Source organism: Sinocyclocheilus rhinocerous, unplaced genomic scaffold, assembly GCF_001515625.1.
Source record: "Sinocyclocheilus rhinocerous isolate Xijiao unplaced genomic scaffold, SAMN03320098_v1.1 scaffold229, whole genome shotgun sequence".
Lineage (NCBI taxonomy): Eukaryota > Metazoa > Chordata > Actinopteri > Cypriniformes > Cyprinidae > Sinocyclocheilus > Sinocyclocheilus rhinocerous.
In genome coordinates, this window is record NW_015635757.1 from 665,681 (window position 1) to 686,899 (window position 21,219).

General features: G+C 36.1%; 2 protein-coding genes across 2 annotated transcripts; both read right to left on the reverse strand.

The window, feature by feature from the left end:
• Window positions 1-6,831: 6,831 nt before the first annotated feature.
• On the reverse strand, window positions 6,832-15,729 carry LOC107747429 (GTP-binding protein Rab-3D-like). The gene is made up of 5 exons (XM_016561927.1): window positions 15,483-15,729; window positions 13,334-13,570; window positions 8,306-8,424; window positions 7,953-8,077; window positions 6,832-7,048 (listed from the first exon to the last, which is right to left on the reverse strand). Exons 2-5 carry the CDS (start codon window positions 13,568-13,570, stop codon window positions 6,861-6,863), a joined length of 669 nt encoding a protein of 222 aa, XP_016417413.1. The 5' UTR covers window positions 15,483-15,729; the 3' UTR covers window positions 6,832-6,860.
• Window positions 15,730-16,431: 702 nt separating this feature from the next.
• Window positions 16,432-20,144, reverse strand: LOC107747428 (mitochondrial cardiolipin hydrolase-like). Its single transcript, XM_016561926.1, has 4 exons — window positions 20,072-20,144; window positions 18,868-19,055; window positions 18,345-18,568; window positions 16,432-17,243 (listed from the first exon to the last, which is right to left on the reverse strand). Exons 1-4 carry the CDS (start codon window positions 20,126-20,128, stop codon window positions 16,984-16,986), a joined length of 729 nt encoding a protein of 242 aa, XP_016417412.1. The 5' UTR covers window positions 20,129-20,144; the 3' UTR covers window positions 16,432-16,983.
• Window positions 20,145-21,219: the final 1,075 nt, after the last annotated feature.

The following is a 21,219-nucleotide window of genomic DNA, read 5'->3' on the forward strand; positions in this document are numbered from 1 at the left end:
CCAGTTTTTAGCAGCAATTTACCAGTATAGGCCTGAGTAGTACGTTTTTTTTAATATGGTAATATCAGCCATTTTTGATGGATATATTAGCCTACCATTTGTATTGCCATAGTTTAACTACAAACATTAAACTATAGTTACTATAATGAAACTATTTTAAATTTGCGGTTACTGTAGTTTTACTACAAATAGCATAGTTATGGTTACTATAGTGAGAGAATAGTACATTTGTGGATACTGTGATTTCCCTTACAAAAAATAACTGCAGTACAATGAAGTACAACTGGAGATTTTCAGTATAATGAAGTTAGTATACAGTATAACTGCAGTTCATTAAAGTTCAACAGCAGTAAAACTGCAGTACAATGAAGTGCAACTCTAGTTCTTTTCATTGCCATTAAAGTCTTCATGTATAGGCCCTGTACTGCAGTTTGCTGTATTGTGCACTACAGTCTATGATTGAGCAACATGTAGCAAGTGCTGTGGTTACAGTAGACTTGGCAAGTGTTTTTTATTATTTATTTTTTGTAATGTAACTTCCTATAAAATATTCGTACAAAAATATTCGCCTATGGAATATTTCTCCTTCATAGGCTTGATCGGTGTCGCGTCATAGCTGTGTGGGCGGAGTCGGCGTGGGAGAAAACAGTCCTTTCCCCCTCATTGGAAAAGCATGGTGTTGACTCAGAATGGCCTAACAGTCACATAAAATAATTTCTGCCGCTCGACAGAGCAACATACGCATAAAAACTGAGCCGTATTGGGTCGGACTGTCCGTACGGTATCTGTGACTGGACAAACGACCCAACGGAATGGCCAGAGGTGTCGTTTCCCGACATTTTTTGTTACTTAAAGGCAGAGTAAGTGATTTTTCAAAAACACTTTAGAAAACTGATTCGGGCCGAATAGCAAAACAAACTTGTAGCCAATCAGCAATAAGGGGCGTGTCTACCCGTGATGTGGAGGAGAGCGCGTTCAGTGCATGGGACGGACATTAGCCGAGCCGAACGACAGAAAGATAGAGATGGCGGATAAAAAACAAAAGATTAATCACACTATTACCGTCGTTTAGGACTTTTTGCCGCATTTTGCAGCAGGATACACACATGGCAGTGCTCAACCGTTTGATGGCAAATAAGAGCCTCAACACCCGCCGTCGTCTGTATGCACGTACAAATAATTAACTGCACTTGAAGCTTTCATAAAATTAAAAATGAAACACCCAAAACTGTACATGGCATCATCACGAAGACGAACTATGTTTATACGTGAAATTCGAACTATGTACTATAACATGTTAAACGGGAACATGAAAAGAATATTCTAAAAGCAACCCATGTAAACACCTTAATCATATTATTGTCTTATTTAGAATAAGGTGAATAATTAGATTACTGATATCCATGTAAACGTAGTCATTGTTAATGCTGACCAATATGCCATAAGAAATGAATTGGGAGTAGTATGAATACTTTTCACAAACACTTGGTGACATCACAATTCAAGATTTATTTTAAGCATATTAAATATGCCTGTTGTGAAAAGAGTAACTGAAACTTGAGAATTTCTGATAGTTTTTGTTTGTTGGTTTGTCCAGACTACATCCAAACTAGTGTTTCCACATCTGAGATAAAGGCAGTCATAAGAACCAAGCGGAACGATGAGGATAAGCTCTTCAAAAAATGAAACCTGCCTGAATAATGAGGGAAGAAATGTGCATGATTGCATGATTTGTAAATAAACACTAAGTACATTTAGTGTAACACTCAGCCTGTTATTTTAAGTTTAAAGAAAAGTAAAATCATTAATTGTTGCATTGCTGTTTGAGACATTCACTGTTGTTTTGTACCTTAATTCATTATATTGCAGATGTGTGCAAATAAAACTTGATGTTCTGAATAATCTGGTTGCATTTCAGTGTTACTGTACAGCATTTTATTAGTATTGCACTTCGGTTGTATGATATATTGCAGTACTACTGCAGTTTTATTGCAGTATAATTGTAGTACTACAGCTGTATTGCAGTAATACTGCGGTTCTATTGCAGTTGTTTGTTAGTAATACTACAGCTCTACTGCAGTTGTATTTTAATAGTACTTCAGATGTATTGCAGTAAAACGGCATTAATGCAGTTTATTCGTGTCCAAAAAACAGCATTTTTCTACATGTAACAAAAACGGCAGTAATTTTTTGTAAGGGTTTACCGCAAATACTATAGTTAAACTAGTTACTATAGTAAAAACATGGTTAATTTTCCAAAGAGCTTTAATGAGTTAACACATACACATGCAAGTTTACACAGAATAAAAACTATACATTTTCTTTGTGATGTAGATCAAGGTGTAGGTAATTTTTATTTACCGTATGCGGATCATTTATCTTCTATGATCTTTGATCGTAGTGCTCGGCCTATGTAATGCTGGGTACACACTAAAAGATTTAAAAAATCTTATAAGATCTTCAAAATGTGAGAGATCACAAACAGGAGGGGGAAAAATCCTAGATTTAACGTTTTGCTCCTATAGTGTGTGGTGTTTTCAGGGTTCCCAGCATTAGGCATCACATACAGTTGTCTCTTTAAAATCAATGTGGTGAACAACACAGATGATCACACCACACTATAAATATGTGCCTTTTTCGTCTTTTATTATCTTATTTGCCTTTTTAGAGCACTTTTAGTTGCGCAGATGTTTACATTATGCTGGGTACACACCACAAGATAATCGGGCTGATTTTGGGCCGATTTCTCCCCTTCCGACAATCCTATAATGTCCCGATTATCTTGATGGTTCTAAAGATTATCTTATCAGATTTTCCTGTGGTGTGAGGTGTGTTAAGAGTGACTGAATCTGCTCGGAAGAACGTTGGAGGTGCCCCAATTGCGAATCGTAAATATTCAACGACAATCCTATAATGTCCCGATTATCTTGATGGTTCTAAAGATTATCTTATCAGATTTTCCTGTGGTGTGAGGTGTGTTAAGAGTGACTGAATCTGCTCGGAAGAACGTCTGAGGCGCCCCAATCGCGAATCGTAAATATTTAACATGTTGAATATTTACGATCAGAAATCCTGATGTGTGGGGGGAACATCGCAGCACACTGCACACTATAGGAGCAAAACGGTTAAATCTAGGATTTTTTTGTCTTCGTGTTTGTGGTCTCTCACATTTTGAAGATCTTATAAGATTTTAAAAATCGTGTGTACCCAGCATTAGTTTCCCGAGGTTGCCAGATTTGCGTAAAAAAATTCAGCCAAATAACAATTTCAGGCGGAAAACTGCAGGCTTAGAAATACTGTAAGACTTGGCAACACTGGAAGGTCCTGGCAGATCGCAGGCCGGATTTTCACAGGAGAAAAAAAAGGGTTCAGTGAATCTGAAAATGCACACACTGGAAAAACTGCTACATAACGACTTTCTACTTGGAGACCTTGATATAAATGTAGCGGAGTAAAAAGTACGATATTTGTCTTTCAAATGTAGTGAAGCTGAAGTAGCAAGTTTCCAGAAAAAACAATACTCAAGTAAAGTACAGATACTCAAAATGTGTACTGAAGTACAGTACTCAAGTAAATGTACTTCGTTACTGTCCACCTCAAGTTGTAAATTCTTGACTAGATAAATTAACTAGCTGATGATCATTTATCAACACTTATCAGTAATTGAAACATGGTTATATATTTAGTCTCATCTGCTAGTGGTGCGTCGATTCCATTTATTTCACAATCGCTTTCTGTACGGGTGTCATTACATTTTTGTGCCACTAGAGGACTCTCTTCTGGCATAGTTAACGCATCTCATGGGCAAATGGAACAACAATAGCAGTTGTCAAATGTCCTTTGACTAACTAACCCACCGCCTTCCTGTGTTCTCAGTCTGTGATTACGCTTTACTAGAGTACTTCCTCATTCTTCTACCACTCTCTTCAGGTCTGTTAGTACAATGAGAAATCCCCTCTGTTTCTTTAGAAACTCTTTATCAGTTGTTTCTTTTTCCTTGACATTAAAGAAACAAACAACTGTGTTAGAGTAGGTTAGTTTTGAATGTTTTTGCCCCAAATATACCATATTCAATTCAGCTCAGCTTTAATCAAGTCAGAAATATCTCTTGTATATATTGCCAGTTGTTTTTCATTTTTTCATGGCGGATTTCTCATGATCATTATCAAAGTTGACAGAGAAGTCAATCAGTGCCCTTCAGTGTAATTCTACATGTCTACAATGAATTCTAAAACAATTATTTATTATTATACATGATCCTACATTTTGTACTTCAAAAAAATGAATCACACCGCATGAACACATTTCTAACATTCACTTGTGTTACCGTAGGAACATGTAGGCAGACAGCTAAGTTTGAGAAAAGAAAAAAAAAAATGACATGGTTAGAACAGTTACTAAATAAATACTTTACTGTAAATAAACTTTAAACTAAAAACTTGATATTAAAAAAACAAAACTTTTAGATGTACAATGCATTTTAGAGTCTACGGTAATATTTTTACGTCTTAAACCTAGAATTTACTAATTAACCCGGTCTAAAAGTATTGTTTGCGCCTGTCAAATTCACTCAAAAAAAAATAATTAAAAAAAAAATTTTTTGTCAAAGGAACTCTCATTTTGAGGAACTTACTGAATCCAGATTTTGGTACAGACAGAAAGACATACTCACATCAGTGTGATGCAGCCTGGCAGATCAGCAGCAATATCAAACAATCCCTGAGCGGAGAAGTGATTCTGGCATAAATGTCTTGGCAGCTCTTAAATGTTCTCACCACATTCACCCTTATAGAATGTGGTCACGCTCTTATTTTCATGCTGTGCATTTCCCACCTACACAAGGTTCTTCTAGAGGTGCTAATGCTCACATCCTCACAAGTATATAAGGTTCATGCAAAAGGAAATGCTGTACCATGCACAATGACCACAAGCTTATGTCCTACAACAAAAGCAGGCAAGTCAACTGCAAATGCAGATAAACTGATAAAAAAAGTGATCATCAATAGATACATCTGTGACCTCACACATTTTGCGTGTGTATAAACAGTGCCTTGCGAAAGTATTCATACCCCTTCATTTTTTTTCACGTTTTGTTGTTGCAGCCTTATGTTAAACTGCTTTAAACTAAACAGTATTCTCTGGTCTGATGAACCTCAATTCCAAGCATCATGTTGAAATGAATCCAGGCACTGCTCATCACCTGCGGAGTACCATCTCAAAAGTAAAGTGTGCTGGTAGCAGCCTCATGCTGTGGGGCTGTTTTTCAGCGGCAGGGACTGAGTGAGGGACTCGTCAGAGCAGAAGAAAAGCTCAATGCACCAAAATATTGAGATAGCCTTAATGAAAACCCAGTCCAGAGCATTCAGAACCTCAGACTGGGCAGAAGGTTTACCTTCCACCAGGACAATGATCCTAAACACACAGCAAGAGTGGCTTACACCGTGTCTACACCGGACGTTTATGGTTTACTGTCGGGAATGTGTCGCACCACATCCAGTGTAGACAGCATAATAGGTTCTATTGTATTTGTTGCGTCTCGCCACGCCGCGCCGCTCGCGTCCGGTGTAGCCACGGTGTTATAGATAACTCTGTGAATGTCCTTGAGTGGCCCAGCCAGAGCCTGAGCTTGAACCCAATCAAATATTTTTGGAGAAACCTGAAAATGTGCATCTGCCCCATCCAAGAGGCTTGAGAGTTTTTTTTATTTTTAATTCATTTATTGCGTCTCGCCACGCCGCGCCGCTCGCGTCCGGTGTAGCCACGGTGTTATAGATAACTCTGTGAATGTCCTTGAGTGGCCCAGCCAGAGCCTGAGCTTGAACCCAATCAAATATTTTTGGAGAAACCTGAAAATGTGCATCTGCCCCATCCAAGAGGCTTGAGAGTTTTTTTTATTTTTAATACATTTACAAAGTTGTGACAATTCTGTTTTGCTTTGTCAGTATTGTGTATGGAGTGTAGATAGATGTGGGAAAAAAAGTAATTTAAAGCAGTTTAACATAAGGCAGCAACATAACAAAACGTGAAAAAAGGGGTATGAATACTTTCGCAAGGCACTGTATATATAAACTATTATATATATACAGGTGCATCTCAATAAATTAGAATGTCGTGGAAAAGTTCATTTATTTCAGTAATTCAACTCAAGTGTGTGTAAAATGTTTTTTTTTTTTAATTCATTTATATATTTTTATAAATATATACATTATACAAATACTCCTTTAGTGTCCACAGGGAAGCAAATTTATTGCGTTTAAAGCAAATGGCAAAGACCAATATAATATGACTTACTTTGAAACAAGTAACAAAAACTATGAAGACTGACAATCATATGGACTGAACATTTCCAGAGCAGTCCTAAAATGTTTATCGCCTATAACGTAAGAAAGTAAGTAAAACATGATCTTGCATCCATTAAAATAATCTGTATACATTTCAAAGCTACTTCACAATGATGACCAGATGCATTTTATCTGAGCATGTTGTAAACAGAACAGACACTGCAGTAGTTTGAAACTCTCCTAAAACGTTGAGCATTCAGTTAAGACTTTGGCATGTGATTTTCTGATTTCTGCAGTTTCATGCAGTATTTTCCCGGCTGTTCTCATCATGATGTCACAGTTCAGTGTATTAGCAGCCACACATCACACTGAGGGAAACCCATCCCTGAGGGGCTTGTTTAGGTGACTCAAATGATTCATTTTAAGGGGCTTATGCCGTATTCTTACTGTCTGGTTGGCATTTCATACTATATATTGGCTGTCTCTCTTCCGGTGTACGTGTGTTAGAGCGAGAGAGGGAGTGTGTGCATGTGTGTGAATGTTTGCCTTCAAGGATGAGTGTTTGCTGAGAGACGATCATTAACATCCACAGCTGCTCTGTGCATCAGGGGGCGTGTCTTGCAGACTCGGGCCTTTGTGATTGGTTAACATGCTCGGGTCTCCATCCAAGCTCTCGTTCATTTTGTCACAGATGATATCGACCAGCCGCTCAAACACCTGCTTGACGTTAATGTTATCCTTCGCACTGGCCTCGAAAAACTGGAAGCCTGCAAAAAGACGGCAGAGAAAGAGAGAAAAAGTGGAAGAGATATAGAGTCATACAATAAGTATGAAATTTGACAAATATTGTATTTAAATAAAACTGTATCATTTACTAACCCCAACGTATTATTTTTCAGAATAAATACATTATTCACATATAATTAACAGTCAGCTGATGTGGATAATTTAAAAAACAGGAAATATTAGCTGACCAATAATTATAAGTGAATGTATTCTGCTTGTAATAATGACATTTTGATAAGTTTTTCTGTTTGGCCGATATGTGGGACTTTTATTTTGACAGACACATAAAGGATCTATTCTCCATCTTCATCGCCTTTTTAACAGTTATAATAAAAGAAATGCAAATGCTATAATACTTTTTTCATATACAGTAAGATATACACTTTTATATCATTTAATCAAGTCTCTGGATATCAAAAAAATATTTAATGCCACCTCACAAATGTTGGTGAATCCAGCTGTTAGGTCTTCTTGTGTTACAAAACCATTATTTCTACATAAAGTGTTATTTGGTTAAAATAAGTTATCAAAAAATTTTTTTTAATTTTACTAATTTTATAGCTTCTTTTTCCAATTTTTTTCCAATCAAATTATTTTTCTAATTGATTTATTTTCATTTTTTAAATACTATGTAAAATAACTATAAATTTAATTACAGAAATGGTCATGCATGTGTTATTTGCTATCTTTAAATTGAATAGTGTGATATCATAAATATACATTCTATATCAGCCATAAAAAAAATCCATATTGGTCGATCACTACCTACAGTATAATACTACACTACATATCTAAAACAAAAAATCTAAAAATTTAATAGCCAGTAAGAATTTTTTTTTCAGGCTTGTGTGTGTGAATGTTGTTTTTTATTGTCCTGTAACATGCCTAGCTCATTAGCCAGTCTCTCTCCATCCTCTCTGGACACCAGTCTGTCGTCCTCCAGATCACATTTGTTTCCCACCAGAATCACCTGAGCATTGTCCCACGAGTACGTTTTAATCTGAGTTGCCCTGGAAAACACACACACACACGCACGCGCACACACACACACACACACACACACACACACACACACACAGAAATTCAGTCAGTTTCATGCTCATGAGCGCCCCCTTGATGGTCGTTAAGAACTGTGTGGAACTTTAAAAATTAACATTTGACCTTTCAATCACTCCCACTACCTGTGGTCATAGCAGGACCTCTGACTCTAGGACTATAAATAAAGAAAGTAAACTCACCAGTCTTGCACAGCGTAGAAGGAGTCTTGGTTAGTGATGTCGTACATTAGCAGGAAGCCCATGGCCCCTCTGTAGTATGCTGTGGTAATAGTGCGGTACCTCTCCTGCCCTGCTGTGTCCTGAGGAACAACATACAAGAAATACAGCCATTAACGTCTCTATTCGCTATTCCTTTAGGTCAAATAAATACACACAAAGTCCAATAGTAGAGAGTGCGTCTCGGGGTTCTGGTGCTGTACTGTCAAGGTGCTCTCTGGTCAAGGGTTTATAACAGTCCATCAAAGAATACTTCAGAATGACCATGGCACTCTTGTGAATTAAAAAGCCTTTATTATCAAATGGCTACATCCAAGAAATCTAAAAACTCTCCAACGCGTTTCGGCACAAGCCTTCTTCAGGGAGAGCAAACAATAAGCTTAGCCACACACACACACACACTCATAACTTATATCAAAAAAGCATTTTTTCTTAAATCACTGTACAGCAGAAACCCTGCTGAAACAAGCGTTCATTGCTTTGTTTTGAGTCAACCTCATGAGTTATTTTTTTTAAATGATTCGTTGCTGTTAATTCTTGTTAGTATAGAGTCTAATATTCCAGTAGAGCACTGACTTTGAAAAAGTGGGATATTTCACCATTAATTATGTGCAACAAAAAAACTATATCATAGTGCATCAAAAAATGTATATAATTATGTAATATAAAATTACACACACACACACATATATATATATATATATATAATATTATATTATATTATATACAGACTCATACGGTTTAATGCAAGTAAAATATCTAAAACAGAAAATATCTAGTTAAAAATGTTTTCCACACTGCTTTTCACTTTATTAATTTAGCAAATTGTAATATTTGTCATCTTTATGAAACCTGATAGCTAAACGAAAAGCTGTGTTTAAAAATCACAGCAATACTGACAATGTTGGATAATTTCATAATTTCAAGTCAATGAAAAATATAAATATTTGACAATTTGCCTAATTTCTGTCAATATAAAATTTACGTTATGTGTAAATAAAAAAAGAAACTAATTATTCAAGTAAATGCAATGCAAACAAAGCAGAGTCAGAGGTTTAGAGTTTAACAGCCACGTTAATGTGGTAACTAGGCAACGTTTGATTAGTTTCCATGATACCGAGAAGCCTTGACTTGATTTAGAATGCTGAGACCTCACCTATGTAGATAACCATGGTAACCATTGGTTCAGGCAGCTGTTCGAGGCTTGTATATATGCATGTATTTTATTTTAGGGAAGAGCCGAATTCAGACTAATGGGAGCTTGACAAAAGCCTCAGCCCCTTCTTTCAACAGAGATAAAATGTGCCACCTGCCCTTCACACACACGCATGACTGACTTCACAACAAAGACAAGTCAATCATATCTATCTATAAACATTATGCCTACTGTGAAAGATCTTAAAGCAAGCCTTAGAGTCAGGAAATGTCAATGACATTTTTCTTCAACATCCATGACTGTGTCAATAATACAGAATGTACAGAGCTCTGATGACTAATCTAATGTAATGTATAATATTTGCTCTTCCTTCATAGAAAAATGACTCCAATTACTTTCGTCATTGTTTTTAAATCAAGAACTCCTCCTTTAAGTAAACAGAGAAATGTAAAAGTGAACACGCACATATAAAGTACTTTCCACAAATAAGGTACACTCTGGTGTCCAAAGAGTTTATAAAAAGCACTGGACGCATAAATCCCCATGGTTTTTGTGTTACGGGAACTAAAGAATATTAGATCAACTATTATACACACTTTAAGCTCTTTTAATGAGGATTTGCACCTTTTAAAATGAACTTATAGATTAAAATCATACAAGAATGGTGTTATTTTGATCAAATAAATAATAATAATAAATAAAAAAGAAAACAAAATTGAAAAATATAAAAATTAAAAATTCTAATTAACTGTAATTATTAATTAATTAGACATAATATTTACATTCACTGACAATTTATTCAAAAAGAACGAATGAATAAATAATAATAACAATAATATACGCATACATTTGAACACTTTAAGGCCCTATTTTTCACCTTATTAGTGGAATATTTAATAATAAACTTGCATGTATGGAGACATAAACATTATTGGCTTACTTCATACTGCACATTCTCATTGCTATAGCAATATAGTCAATAAAACTGATTATTAACTAAACATCTCCAAACACTTAGTCAAGAGAAAAGTCTCTGTGTCTTCCCCACCCTCTAAATACACACACACACACACACACACACACACATCACAAGGCTTGGCCTGCGGTCTTGGATCTCAATGCTTAATGCAAATAATAAAATGCAACTAAGCATACAACCTTGCAAGAGAACAAAATAAATAGATAGATTTTTAAAAGAAAGAAGAAAACTGCATTTAGACTACATTAAGTATGGATTCACAGGGAAATTGCATTTGCATGCAATGCAAATGCATTTAAGTTTTTATCTAATAAACTTGTACGGTAAACATATTTGACATTGTAAATAAATAAATAAATAAATACACCCATGCATTGGGTCATCACTTGATATACAATGTAAAATGTGCATCCTAAAGTGAAACCTCTGATCTAATGTATGATAAAGCATCAGTGTAATATGATACATCAATTGGGACTGTGCCATCAGTGGTGCATCAGCCTATCAGACTTGACATGATGCCGTTTTTACATACAACTTTCACTTGGCTAATGATAAAACTGGTGAAAAATAAAAAAATATACAATAAAAAATACCCAAGAAAGCTGAATATCATAGAGACTTGATGGTGGACTCTATTGACTTGGGCCATCAAACAACACCCTAGTAATACATTACAATGTGCCAAAAACATACCAAATATCACAGCAATCACTGTCCTGGTACCAAACCAAACTAGGCGTGCATGTAAAAAGCTAATTATATTTGCTCTATTCTAGTCAGTCTCAGACCACTGCAGTCAGAGCCGAGTTGTTCTATGGTGGGTTATCAACACATAAGTGCATTCTGGGAAAACCATACTCAACACCTCTGAGGTGCTCACCCACTTCCTTTCATCAACAGAAAGTGCTGTCGCTTCGTCTGTCGAGGATGTCTGCGGCTGCGAACTGGCGCACAGCAATAACAACTAAAATTACAGTGTCAGAATTTACAGAATGTAACTGTATATTTCACTTAGAACTAGAGCTGCACGATTATGACAAAAATCATAATTGTCGATTATTCCCTTGAAATTGTAATTGCGATTATTAATTACGATTATCACAATTTACATTGAATGATGTTTATACTATTGTTTGATGCAACTGAATGCCGTATTTTTATATGAAAATAAACAAGCTGAAAACACTCTAAAAAAACTTTTAGTGCTTTTCAATAGTATTAAGCCTCAAATATCAAATATACATCGGATTGGTTTCTTCTTTAAATTATAAAAAAAGTAAGAACTACACTCTTGGCAGGACTGGGCAGTTGATATTCTGACCCACTTCCTATTTAGGTATTGATTTAATTAGTGATTCAGAGCAGAGGCAGATGCATGGCTGGTCTGGATGGTCAAAAAGCACACCCAATTTGATTTTATGGCTTTTATTTTCTAAAGGTTGCCTCAAAATGGATTTGGCCCTGTGTGTGTGTGTGCTCGCTTCACAAATAATGCATCAAATGATGGGGCCATCTGCTTTAGGTCATTCTGGATGTTTTGTAACATTAACCTTCATTGCTGAAACACACACCTCACCTAGATTATCTTGATCAAGGTATCAGTAAGTCATGCTGACATATGATAAGCATATCCTCTTTTCACCACATTTGACTTTGGCAATAACATTTTTTTTCTGGCTTAAGAATCGTAACAGAGTAAAGTCACGAAATTATTCTTCCGAAATATCTGCAATGACACAGAATGCATTACAACTATGGGAACCAAAAGCGTTGCACCAAATGTCTCACAGAGTACTGCAGTCGGGATCTAGAAGTAAAAATCCTATTAATTTTCTCCATAGGGGAACTGATTTTTAAAAATAACTTATAAACCTTTTAAGATAGACCTACTTTGAGGTGGTTAATCAATGGTATTTGCTTCTGTTGAAGCCATCAGCCTACATTTAAACCAATTTTTTTTTTAAATAATCGTAAAAATGTCATATTCAATGTCATGTGCAATGCTTCATGGGACTGTATTTCTTTCCCTCATTAAAGCAGTTAAGTACACAGTCTTGTACTTTTGTCTTTTGTCTGACTTTCAAATACTTTTTTGCTTGAAATCAAAGTTTGAAATGTTGTGATTCACCTCATAGCTGGTTGGTTTGGTTTATGGCTTATAACTCTTTAATGAAACCCTATGGGAAAATGAATAGGTAGTTAAGGCCTGGTCACCAGGGTTGGCAGGTCTGTGAAACAAAACCAACCCAATTGCTTTTTCCGCTTCGTCGTGGGTCCACTCCATCGAAATCGCATTCCCGGGGGTGGAGGAGAGATCACTTTAATCCACGTACTAAAAAAACAACCCACGGCAACAGTGTAAAAAAGTAGCCCAATTCCTGGACTTGGCAACCCTGTCGTTTACACCAAGAAAGATAACTATAAAAATAACAATAATGATAACTAAATTAGCAAGGTATGATAATGTTCTGTTTATTTTAAGCGCACGCTGCAGTTTTGTCATCTGCCGCTTTAAATGCTCAAGCGCTTAAAAAGCAGGATGGATTCTGATTGGCTGTCATTGTTTTTTTCATTCATCAGCTAGAAAAAAATCCTTCTGAAAATGATTCCAACAACATCACTCCTCTGTATCGTTATCATTATAGTTGTGGTGTGGCACACTATTCTCCGCAAAACACCAATGCAATTAGTCTAGGCCTTGAATGAACAGATATTTTTATAAATATTACTCACCATCCTCATTTTAAAGGGGTCATATGATGCTGATAAAAAGAACATTTTGTGTATTTGGTGTAATGAAATGTGTTTATGCGGTTTAATTGAATAACTCCAATGTCCCATCTTTCAAACTCACCCATATTTGCAGTTTGACTCGTTTCTCGTTGCGGTACACCGTTTTGACTTTAAAGTCGATGCCGACCGTGCTGACAAACGCAGAGGTGAAGGAGTCGTCAGCGTAACGGAACAGAAAACTAGTTTTTCCCACACTGCTGTTGCCAATGATGAGCAGCTTGAACATGTAGTCAAAATTCTGATCGGCTACATCCTTCTGCACCTGCGCCTGCTGACGGGTATCATTGGCCGACGCCATCTAGAGGGGTGGAGGGAAAGTGGAAATAAGACAGACAAGCTATATAGTCACCATTTAGAATGAAAGAAAATAATAACGTTTGTCAAACAGAAGAAAACCACCTTCATATGTCAGGCTCTGAGGCTTTGCTGTGCCCCTTTTGCCCATTTAGCTGAAGCCCTGTTGATACTCTGATACTCTACTATGTAGTTAAAGTATTCTTCCAGCACTGTCATCTATCTATCTATCTTTCTTTGTACATCAGACATGCTGAGTGAGGATCTTTCCTTGATTAAGAGCCATTACAGCTGAGACCAGCTCAGCACAATTGATTCTGGCCATAAAAACAGTACTTAAAGTGGGAAGCACATAATGAGAATACCTTCAGGAAGAGTTCACAAAATAAAAATATTTATTTTGTGTAAACTTTGTTACTCAGTGCTATTTTAGTATTATATACTTACTAGTATTCATATTTTGAATTAGCATTTATTTTTATTTTTTGTTTATATTTTATTTTAGCCATTTTTATTCATTATATAAAAATATTTTTTATCTATATTTCATATTCATTTCAGTTTGTGTTTTAGTACTTTTATTTCAAGTTTAATTTCAGTTAGTATGTTTTTATTTTTTTAAGTTTAAGTTTCTGATTATTTATTTCAGCTTTATTTAAATTAACAAAAATGGGACCCTGTACCACAAAACCAGTCATAAGGGTCAATTTTTTTGAAATTGAGATTTATACATCATCTGAAAGCTGAATAAATAAGCTTTCCATTGATGTATGGTTTGTTAGGATAGGACAATATTTGGCTGAGATACAACTATTTGAAAATCTGGAATCTGAGGGTGCAAAAAAATCTAAATATTGAGAAAATCCCCTTTAAAGTTGTCCAAATTAAGTTCTTAGCAATGCATATTACTAATCAAAAATTAAGTTTTGATATATTTACGGTAGGAAATTTACAAAATATCTTCATGAAACATGAACTTTACTTAATATCCTAATGATTTTTGGCATAAAAGAAAAATCTATAATTTTGACCCATGTAATGTATCGTTGGCTATTGCTACAATGCGACTTATGACTGGTTTTGTGGTCCAGGGTCACACGTTCTCAAAAGTTTTAGTTTCAGTCCAATCAATGTCCTAAACAATGACAATGCTAGTACGACTGAAGATTTTCTGTGAAAAATGACTTAAATCCCAGTCTGTTCATCACACAAGCTATCGTATGACTTGAAATACAGCTCATATATCATATGGATTACTATTATAGTATTTTATGGCCCTTTTTTGAGGCTGACAGACTTAATGGAAGCTCTTAATGGAAAAGAGCAGCATTAAGACTCTTCGAAAAGTCTTCATTTCAGAAAAATGAAAGAAACCCTCCAATAACATGTGACTTACAAAAAAAAAAACTAAACAAGTATTAACATCCTGCTCAAACATATGAGAAAGAGGTGATCACATCTACACCTGTAAGCACCTGAAGAGGGAGTTACCAGGATATGACACACCTTACACATATGAATGAACACAATGCCAAAATGTTGTTTACTTAAATTAGTGACTCTATGCAATTCTAAATAAAATGATAAGGAATCTCTTTTGCACAGGCAAAGATAAAGATTAGATGACATGTTAGATTTGATCTGATGCTGGTCAACACAAACAGCAGCACACACCCTGAACTGTGAAATCTACAGATCTGTCAAACACAATATCAGCTTACATCTGTAAGTCAAACACACTCAGAAAATATTTATTTGAGCATGTCAACTGCATTTTGGGATTAAAGGGGACATGAAACGGCTCTAATCGTGCTTCCATATGGACATCTTTCTTTGGCTACATCTCTCTCTTCTGTAAGAAAATAAAGGGAAAAAAATGCATATCCTTCGGGCACAAACATAACTGGGTGACTAACCTTATCCGGCTCTTCTTAGAGGTGGTTATTTTATTCTGTAAAGTTGATGTTGCGCTTTTCCTCAGCTGTTTTCGGACATCCAGTCCTCGCAGATCCAGTTTCACTTTTCCCGCAAAACACACTGGAAAGGGTCCACTCGCCTTATCGGTTTAATAGCCGACCATTCCCTTCCCTAAAGAGGGGCGTTGCAAAACCAGACGCTTGATGACTGCAGCGACCTGGCTGTCGACCAGTTTTTATTTGTGCTGACGGCTCGTCGAAACTGCGACGGCTGTTTCCAGATCAGTCAGCGGCCCTGGCGAGCCTCCAGCCTGCACTTACAGAGCAACCAATCAACAGGTCCCCTGTCAGCCACACAGCAGCAGTATCTTCGAGATTTACATACGGGGCATTCTGTCAAACGGGGGCCATAAGCGTTTTTAAATGATGATTTAAAATTGATATATATATATATATATAGGCTATATATAATAAATAGTGCTGTCAAACGATTAATCGCATCAAAAATAAAAGTTTTTGTTTACATAATATACGTGTGTAGGCTATACTGTGTACATTAATTATGTATAAATAAATACAAACACATGCATGTATATATTTAAGAAAAATATGTTGTTAATCGCGATTAATCATTTGACAGCACTAAAAATAAATAAAAAACCTGTAACAAGGTCAACAGTTTTACAGTTTAATTACATAATTAAGCTTAAAATTTTTGGCCAATGTCATGAATATACACCATGCCTTTTTATAAGAATTGAAAGCTGACATTTCTGCAAATATCCACTTTTCAATGATCAGTTATGTACTATATAATTAAATACCTGACAGTTTTTACCAGTTAATCAGCTATTTACTATATAAATAATTTATATAATATATAAAAACAAAATAAAAGAATATTTATTTGAAATAATAATAACAAAACAACTATTTATTTAATGCACTGTTTAAACTTTATTCAAAAGGAAACCCCAACATTAAACTCAGGAAATAAGAACAGTTATTTTGATCATTTATCTTTTTTGTTACCTTTTTTAAAAATGTAATATTCAGGTGCACATACAGAAACAAGCTTATCTAAAATCTTCTAGTCACAAAAGAGGAACACAAAAAGCGAGTGCCATCAGGAATTGAGCAATCAAAGGCACAGCTATGAAATGCACACTCACAGGTTTCAGCTTGCTTTACACACTGGGTTTTTATAATCAGAGATATTATTTTAGCAGATGGGTTTACTTGAACTAGTTTTTACTTAAACTAGGGCACATCTTAAAAAAGTTATATTAACTGAACTAAGTTAAATTGAACTAAATAATAAACCTTTCAAGCCCACATTTTGCATAAAAAACTGGAAAATTGTCATTAAGAGTCGGACAAACAGTCAGAAGAAAACTAGCTTTCAACTTCTAAAAAGTAATCTTGACAAATAAAATGAACTCCTTCATGTAGAACTATGTAATGTAAACAGCAAGGGGGGAAAAAAAGCAAATGTAAAGCCCTATCTGTCCTTACAAGTCTTTATATTTAGCTGCCCAGGTTTGTGATTGGCTGGATCGTTGGCCTCCCACAGCTTCTGGAACTCCTGCTGATAGGGCCCCACGAGCTCCGGCTCCTCCGTAACCATGACGTTTTCTTTGTTGCTCTGGACTGCGGTTAGGGTCCAGTTGAGGGAGCCAGTGATCAATTTCTTGCCGTCCACCAATGCAAACTTATGGTGCATATGAACAGCTGAGCTCATCTCATGCCTCACACAGATGCCTGTAACAGGGGTCAAAAGCAGATCGGAAACTAGCAATTAGCTCCAAATCCTCTCGCAAATTAACAACAGATGCGATTTCGACATCTGTCAAACCCCTCCATGTGTGAATCATCTAGATCCTTTAAGTCTGCTCTAATGCATCATCACAGTCCGCGGTAGCCGGGTGTAACAGCTTGCAGAAGTTACAGCAGTGTGTACTGAAATAACAAAGGTTGAGCCAGACAGAACATGTGTGAGCTGTGTGGCTGTTGTTATCTATGTAAGAATGACAGTTTTTACTACCTGCAACAGTCGTGCAAGTTCTGACTATAAACCATTTCATAATGCATACCACGGAGTTGTGAGGACAGGCCCGTGCTAAATATAATAAGGTTTATGAAGTCAGTAAAAACCTTGAAAAATGAGGGAATTGTTTTTCTTTTTTTAAATGTTTTTTTTTTAGTCTTAGAATTTTTTTAAATGTTTTTTTTTATTCTTAGAATTTTGAAATTGAAATTTAATTATTGAAGATTAATAAAGTCTTACGTCACAGACATTATAGACATAAAACATTTTTATAGACAAGAGTACTTATTTAAAAAACCCAACATTAAATTCTTAAATTCAGAAAATATGAAAATATTTATTTATATATATATATATATATATATATTACTATCACTTTTCATCCATTTAACACATCCTTGCTGAATAAAAGAAAAAAAGAAAGAAAAAAATTTACTGACTCCAAACTTTTGAACGGTTGTGTATATTGTAACACAAGATTTCCATTTTGAATAAATGCTGTTTTTTTAATTTTATTTAATAAATAGATTTTTGTCTGACGACAGCCAGTGCTCCACACAGAGATCTGATTTCATCATCATCATCATCAGTCTGTCTGGAATGACATGAAGAAACAGAACAAACTGAGACAGACTAAATCCAGAAAAACTGTGGCAACGTCTCCAAGATGCTTCAAGAAACCTACCTGCAAACTGAGACAGACTAAATGAATGTTTGGAAATGTAAACTGATATTTCCTACTGACACACTACAGCAAAAAATGGAAATAACTGACTTTAAACCATTTTACCCAACCCATTTATTCAACAACACACCTGTCTTACGGAGGGCACCGATCTGAGATCCAGTTATGGTCATGTAGTCTCTGTCCGTAACCACTCGCACAACAACTCCCCGTTTGTGCAGCAGGAGAATCGCCCTGCTCAGCTCCATGTGAGAGAAGGAGAACACACACAGGTCCAGTGACATACGTGCGGAGAGGAGATGCATGAGGAGCCTGGAGAAGGACGTCTCAACCCCATGGGGAAGGGGACATGCACTGAGGGTGGACAAATTAGTTGTTTTCCACATTATTGCACATAAAAGCTCCTTGCACACTGAAATTTTCATATGCATTTTTTTTCGCATTCGTCATCCGTTCCTATCAAAATGCTTGCTACGTATGTGAAAAAACGCAGAAAATCGAACCTGATCTGAATTATTTTTTTATGACGGAAAGTTTCGGAGGCAGTGTGTAAACGTGAGGTCGTATTTATTTTTAACATGCGAAAATTTCAGATGAGAATTTCAGTCTCAGTTTGCAAGGACCTTAAGATTAGAAAAAGCTTATCAAACTACCAGGGGAAATGTTTATGGCGTATGAAGAGGTGCTCAACGCAGACTTGAGGTGAAGGGAAGAACAGAACTTCTTTCAGGGGCCCACGAGAGTCTCTCAGACGCCGCATCAGCCAGTTTATCCACTCCACCCCCAGAACCAAAGCTACGGCTCCCAGCCCTAACACCTTCATCAGCTCTTTAAATGACATCTGAGAAACAGAGAGAACGGATTAGAAAGTGAAGCAGCGTTATATTACACTTCATGAACAATAAAAAAAGAGACCGTACATTCCTGAAGTTGAACATTTTGTTCTACCGTTCCATTAACCACAATTGGGATTACAAACTCTCAACCAGACATTTTCCCAAATCAGGGCCGTTGTCAAAGCCAACAGGTCCTGTATGGATGGAGCCCACCCACAGAAATTTTATTAATTTTATCCATGTTGCATATTGCTCAGGTACTTGTTTCTGATTCTGCAATCAAATGCTTTTGTATAATTACCACTAAATTGTATTCCAGTTGTTATTAATTTTATCCATGTTGCAAATTATTGCTCAGGTACTTGTTTCTGATTCTGCAATCAAATGCTTTTGTATAATTACCACTAAATTGTATTCCAGTTTCAGTAAACATTTATCTTACTACTTGGTTGCAGTCGTATCACGTAAATAATACACCTCAAAATAATATGTACATTTATATTTAAAGGTACACGACTAACTAACTAACACAGTTATGTGGGAAATCGGTAGCCAGGCACGATTGTAGTTTATTTTACAAAAATAGGCCTACTTTACAACTGCAACATATAAAGTACAGGCTATTAATGTTCCCCGTTTGTTTAAAGCAAATAATAATATTAATAATAAATACTTCACTGCGGAATGGCGTGATTGACTAATGAGAAGAAAGCATCCCAGAGCGTTGTATAGGCTAGTACTTTGAAACGTTAGCATAATGTAATTGATTATTTTTGCACATCTATCCTAATCTGCGAAATCATAAATCGTGGCTATCACATAAAAATGGACATATATGACGAAAGAATTTATTAACAGCGTGTTTTAATGTGTAATTTACACTTCTTTGACAACACAGCGTTTCAGAAAAGTGAATAACATAACAAATGAAACTTGTACTTATTTGTAATTCACCCAGGTGCGTATTTTGTTACGAAAGGCTTTTTATAGCACAAAATGTGAGAATGTTTTGATATAATACCTGTTGAGACATGTCTGCCAAACTCAGGTGACAACTAAAAGCACGTGCCACGTGCATGTTCTGTTCAAGGAGAATCGTTCTAATGAGTCGGATCTTTTCAAAGAATCGGTTGAAGAGGTTCATAAAAGAGGACTGAGGTAAAAGCTAAGAGCGACATAGTGCGCGTCTGGAGTGAAAGTAGGATTTAATGGATGGGTCAAAATATAAGTTAAATGAAACATACTGTAATTAGTTTATGGTATGAAAGTTTTATCAAAGCGTTGGTTTTAATAAACTGCATTTTAGTGCAAAGAGCAAAAACATTTCATTCAAGAAATGTAAATACATTTTTGTTGTTGTTGTACTTAAATTAGCTGCATTTAGATTCTATTTTATATTATTTATATTAACGTAGGCACAGAAACGTTATAAACAACAACATATGCTCACACGTGTCATGATCATAGGCTGTATAAAAACATGGACGTAGTGTCCGTGACGTCACCCGTAGGTTCCTGAAGAGGTTTTTGAAGCTCAAAGTGGGCGGAGTCGGCCGTCGCCATCTTGGCAGCGCGTCACCGCGCGTCACTCCTGGATAATCGAAAATGGGCAAAAAGGCGGGAGCTGGTTGCTGAAGCCACGCCCAACTAGCTCGACCAGCGGCAATCCACCTGTTACTTAAGTGGCCACGCCCTTAATTATGCAGAACTTTAAGGCTTAATATAATTTAAACGGATGACTTATAAAAAAATTCACCCCCCTCACAGTTGTCATGAAGGGCAAAATTAGCTATATAAACCAAAATAATTTTTTGAACCAGGCTGTAAACATTTTTTTCTGCTGTAAAGTTGGGCATTTTAACATGGGGAGTCTATGGGATTGACTCCCTTTTGCAGCCAGCCTCTAGCGGCCAGTTGATGAATTACAGTTTAAGTCACTTCCTTGTTGGCTTCACGAGAGAGACCTGAAGATTGCCGCTTGGTCATGATGAACAAGCGGGGACCGTGATGAGGTTATGCGTCACGGCTTAAAGGGGTCATATGATGCGATTTACATTTTTCCTTTCTCTTTGGAGTGTTACAAGCTCTTGGTGCATAAAGAAGATCTGTAAAGTTGCAAAGACTAAAGTCTCAAATCCAAAGAGATATTCTATATAAAAGTTAAGAGTC